This window comes from Primulina eburnea, chromosome 10 (genome assembly GCF_022965805.1).
Source record: "Primulina eburnea isolate SZY01 chromosome 10, ASM2296580v1, whole genome shotgun sequence".
NCBI classification, from domain to species: Eukaryota; Viridiplantae; Streptophyta; class Magnoliopsida; order Lamiales; family Gesneriaceae; genus Primulina; species Primulina eburnea.
This window is the reverse complement of record NC_133110.1, coordinates 36979006-36984400: the sequence shown is the minus strand read 5'-3', so window position 1 is coordinate 36984400 and position 5395 is coordinate 36979006. Positions and strand designations below refer to the sequence as shown.

At 38.9% G+C, this 5395-nt stretch overlaps 1 protein-coding gene across 1 annotated transcript; it reads right to left on the bottom strand.

The window, feature by feature from the left end:
- Positions 1–1721: 1721 nt before the first annotated feature.
- LOC140803442 (glycerol kinase-like) lies at positions 1722–4580 on the bottom strand. The gene is made up of 4 exons (XM_073159320.1): positions 4264–4580; positions 3611–3832; positions 2274–3240; positions 1722–2188 (listed from the first exon to the last, which is right to left on the bottom strand). Exons 1-4 carry the CDS (start codon positions 4395–4397, stop codon positions 1943–1945), a joined length of 1569 nt encoding a protein of 522 aa, XP_073015421.1. The 5' UTR covers positions 4398–4580; the 3' UTR covers positions 1722–1942.
- Between the last annotated feature and the right edge of the window lie 815 nt (positions 4581–5395).

The window sequence follows — 5395 nt, the reverse complement described above, 5'->3', positions numbered from 1 at the left end:
CCGCGCACAACGCCCCAGCTGCACGCCACTCGCCCTGTCGACGCTCGCCGCCAGCGCACAATTCGCCAGCCTAGCCTCGCCAAGCGCCGCCCTCGCCTAGCCACACCACCCTACCCTCGCCGAGTCTACGTCCAGCCCTTACGCTCGCCTGCTCCGCCCTCGCCTGCCTATACACCTGCCGAGCTCGCCCCTCACCAGCCGCCAAGATGCTCGCCCTCGCCTGCCCATACACCTGCCTAGCTCGCCCCTCACCAGCCCTGCCAGCTCGCCCATCACCGCCTAGCCAGCTCGCCCAACCCCTCATCTCGCCTGTCACGCTCGCCCATCACCGAACAGCCAGCTCGCCCGGCCCCTCAACTCACCCCGACAGCACGCCCACACGCTCGCCCTCGCCTGGCCATACACCTGCCAAGCTCGCCCCTCGCGGCGTGATTGCCCACGCCGTGCCACGCTCGCCCCTCCCCACGCGAGCGTGTGGGCGTGTGTTTCGTTTTTCTATTTGAGCTCTCCAACTTTCAGATAATATTTGTAAACTGTTTACTGACTTTAGCGTCAGATTATCTATATTAGTAAACTTTCACACCTCTAATATTTGTTTGTGACATGTGTGAATAAAGTTTACTGCTTACTGGTCTAGGGCAACAAGGATCCATTTGCGCTACACCTACGCTACTCACTTTCGCTACTCCCTGCGCTATTCACTCATGCTAATCGCATACGCAGTCGTCTACGACTACTTGGACCCGTTTACGAGTCAGTCGGAGTAAAGATCTATGGCTACTTGAACCCATTTACGAGCAGGTAAGAGAGTAAGAACAATTACATTTTGTGGCTACATCAATGTTAAAAACAAAATCCAAGATATCCAACAACTTCCATATCACGATTTTGAACCAACAGTATTGCTTCAATTATCTTCATTTAATAGAACAGTTTACAACTTACAAGGGACAAAGCCTGTATGAGTCGCTGATTCAAATTGCATAAATTATTGCTTCAAGTCATCGAAAATAAAATAAAATAAAGAACCCCTCAATTTCAACAAAAATTTATGACATTTGTTATTTATCGTTGTATATAATTAAATTTTAAAATATTAAGTCGCATTTGGATAAATGTGTTTAAAGTTTGAGATTTCAAAATTTACTGGTATGTTTTGCAAAATCCATTTGATAATAAGTTTTAAATTCTAACTAATTATTTTTTAATCATTGTGATTGATTTCAAATTCGTTTAAATATATAATCATTTTAATTCATCTATTCAAATGTATAGACATTCCAAAACCTTTCATCATATTTCATTTCTTGGCGTATAAACATAGTTTACAAATTTCACTTTGCCTGTCCTAAAACGATTTCCCAATATTACACTCCACATTACGCATACTAATTTACGTAGTAACATGATTTTTCTTTAATATTCCAGTGGTAGACGTAAGATCTTTCGCCCCATACTTTGAGATGCTCGATCCCGCGATCAAGGACGTCCGGGCATTGATCCTTTTTAGTGTAAATAGAAAGGCGCGGAGTTGCTCCAGTTACGAATATAGGGGTGGTAACTCGACCGAACAAGAGGGTCAGCCATTGGGTTTAGGCGCACAACGCTTTTCACGACTTATTGCTCTTACGGTATATTGTCAAGGATGATACAAAAGATATGTGCTTGTTTATGGAGTACAATGATATTTTCAAGAAAATTGAACCGAAAATAGACAGAGGTAAAATGAAGAGCGTGCATTACAAAAGATGCAAGCCAGGTCTTGAAGAAAGTAAAAGGCTTTCTATCCAAAGGGAACAAGAAAATTTCACGAAATGCATTAGCAGAAGTACTGTCACGTCCTTTATTTCTCCATTTCTCATGAAATATAACTATCTTTTGGGATGTAAATAAACAAGAGAATAGATAAATCAAACGAGATTGCGGAATGAAGCAATTCAAATTACAGAGAAAGATCAGCCAAGTCAAAAGTTCTTGAAATTGCCTTGCACCAAGAATCCACCTTCTTCTTCCTCAATTCCTCATCCATGATGGGAACAAACTTGGTGTCTTTTTTTGCCTTCTCGCCCGAAGAAAATATTTCGTCTTCAGTCCAAACACCAACAGCTAATCCAGCAGCATAAGCCGCCCCAAGAGCAGTTGTCTCTATATCACCTGGTCTCACAACTGGGTTTCCTATCAAGTCCGCCTGTACATTTCAAAACCAGACTTCTAGGAATTGATTTCATAACTGTGTCCTAAAGAAACCGTTAGGAATAGCAAGAAAGTAATACCTGAATTTGCATCAGTAAATTGTTGACAGTGGCACCACCATCCACTCTAAGTAAAAACTCCCCTTTCTCATTCTCAGCCTTGCCCTTCTCTCCAGCGTCCTTGTTCATCGAATCCAAAACATCTTTCACTTGAAAACACATGCTCTCCAGCACGGCTCGAGCAATGTGGGATTTGTTTGTAAACCTAGTGATTCCTATACAAACCCCACGAGCATCATCACGCCACCATGGCGCAAATAAACCATTAAATGCAGGTACAAAATATACCCCCCCAGATGAGTCAACCTGCAAAGCCAACTCCTCAATCTCACTAGCAGTTTTGATTATGCCTAGACTGTCCCTAAGCCATTGAACTGCCGCACCAGCTATGGCAATCGAGCCCTCTAGTGCATAGTTAATAGGGGCATTTGGCCCGAGTTTATAAGCCAAGGTGGTCAGAAGCCCATGTTTCGACTGTACTATCTCTTCCCCGGTATTAAGAAGTATAAAAGCCCCGGTCCCATATGTGCTTTTAGCTTCACCTTTTCGGCATGCTTGCCCCACCATTGCTGCATGCTGATCACCGAGACATCCAGAAATCGGGATGCCAGGTATCGGCCATCCTTTGCTTATATCCCCGATTATCTCAGCATTACTGATAATTTTAGGCAAGATCTCAGCTGGGATCCCCAGAGTATTCAAAGTTTGTTTATCCCAATCTAGTGTTTTGAGGTTCATTAACATGGTTCTGGAAGCATTTGACACGTCAGTGACATGCAAACCATTTTCTTTTCCTCCTGTCAAATTCCAAATCAACCATGTATCTATGGTGCCAAACAATGCATCTCCTCGCTTCACCGCCTCCTTTACGGCTTCCACATTTTCCAACAACCACAACAGCTTCAAAGCACTGAAATAAGTGCTTATCGGCAAACCACATGTCTCTACAAAATGAGTTCTTCCACCTGGTAACTCTTTCTCCAATTTTCTAGAAGAAAAATACAAAAAAGAAATCCCACACCAGTGTCAGAAATGGAAATCTATTTGACACGAAAATATAAAAATATTTGACAAATCACACATGAACTTTTTCTTCAGGGTCACTTTCACGAGTCATGACCAGCCTCTTTGCACTCGGTTGTGCTTCATGATACAAAGTCCGCATATTGTAATTACTCAAATAAATGCTAGTGATGGAAATTTATGCTTTTTTCCCAATAAACGCTTCAGAACACAACTTCTCAACACCGAGATGACAGAAGTAATCATAGCCCAATTCGGATACAATCACTAAACAACAAAAGAGCACCAGGTAGGCTAAAAGTAGTTATGTCTTTGATCCAAAATTGAAGAATTACCTGCAGATAGAACTGGTACGTGCATCCATCCAAACAATAGCATTGTGGAGAGGGGAGCCGGTGGATTTGCTCCAAACAACAGTTGTTTCTCTCTGATTCGTAAGACCGATGGCTTTCAATCCACTGTCAACATTATAGCCTGCAGCTGTGGCTTTATCAACAGCCTTTGCAATACAGAGTCTCACGCTTTCGAGAATCTCCATTGGATCATGCTCAACCCATCTACAAAATACTCAAAATCAACCAAAATGGTACTTCCTACTCAAACAACACGGGTTCATTAATTTATTTTTAAATTTATATTAAACATATACTCTTACTAACAGGCCCCTGAAACTGGATTTGTTAGCTTAAAATACATCAGTTACCAAAACTGTTTAGTCATTGTGATAAATAATACACATATAAACCGAAAGAATCTTTTTTCTTTGGAAATTTAGACGAAAAATATATATGCTCTGAAAATAAATCAGTGTTCAGACAGTGAAAAACCCAAAGATAATCCAAAGAAGATTCAACCTTTTTGTTGATTCAAAGAAAAACACATACAACCCAGAAAACAAAACAGCTATAAACCACGAGAAAATAAAACTATATATGCAATCTTCAAACAGTTTAAAGTTTTTTTGTTTTTTTTTTAAAAAAAAGTTTACCCAGATTGAGGATAGAACTGGGTGAACTCGACTTGGTGAGATCCAATGGGCTGCGCGGCCCGATCATAAATGATGAATCTTGTGCTGGTGGTGCCTTGATCGATCGAACCCACGAATACATCTTCCCCGGACATTTTGGTAGCGGGTTCAGTTTCTTGGGAATGGCGATGGTGTGGAATGTTGATCCAAGGATTTGTCGAATAAATTTGCGCGATGATTTGATATCAATTATCAATGATTATTTAAAGATTGAATATTTGAACATCTGGATCTTCGTTGATTCCAATTTTCCATTTATATGGATTTTATCAGATTTTTGGGTTGACTTTGTAGAAGCATGACGTTCTGTTTGTTAAACAGTGGTTGGCTGAAATTAATATTCCTGTTATCCACCATTATGTATAAATCTATTAGAGGTTTTTTTTAAATGAGTAAGTATGTTGCGAGAGGTTTCAAGAATCTTTATCTGTGAGACGAATTAACTTTATCGATATTCATAATAAAAAGTAATACTCTTAGCATAAAAAGTAATATTTTTCATGAATGATCAAAATAAAATATATATCTCACAAAATACGACACGTGAAAATATTAGAGATATATTCATTCAAAAATTTTAAAAAAAAATAAATATTAAATTTAAAAATAAAAAATATATATAATAGATAATTATTAAGTTATTTGCATTTGCATTCTGACAGTTATATTCATTATCAAATATAAAAATTATAACATGTCAAAAATGATTATTGTCAGATATATAAAACATAAAGAAGGTAAACGAAAATTACTCGATAAATATTTATCACCTTGGAGGATCTTTAAAGGGTTTTTTTATTAATATTTTCACGTAATTAATATGAAAAAACAAAGGCTTATATTTTTTAATTTCGAGGAATCATAATTTTCGTGATCTTTTGGAGGAGATCACGCGAGGCCCGTGAATCCAATTTTCTGTATTTTTGGGGGAAAAAGTGCAAAAATCCACGATATTTTTTGTTTCTACTAATGATGACGTCATAAATATTTGGACTACTTATTAATTGTTTAATGTTGTGGTTGACTCGATTGTTCAAACTTACCTAATCCGATTTTGTGATACCAATTAATTTTTACGAAAATATTTTATTCA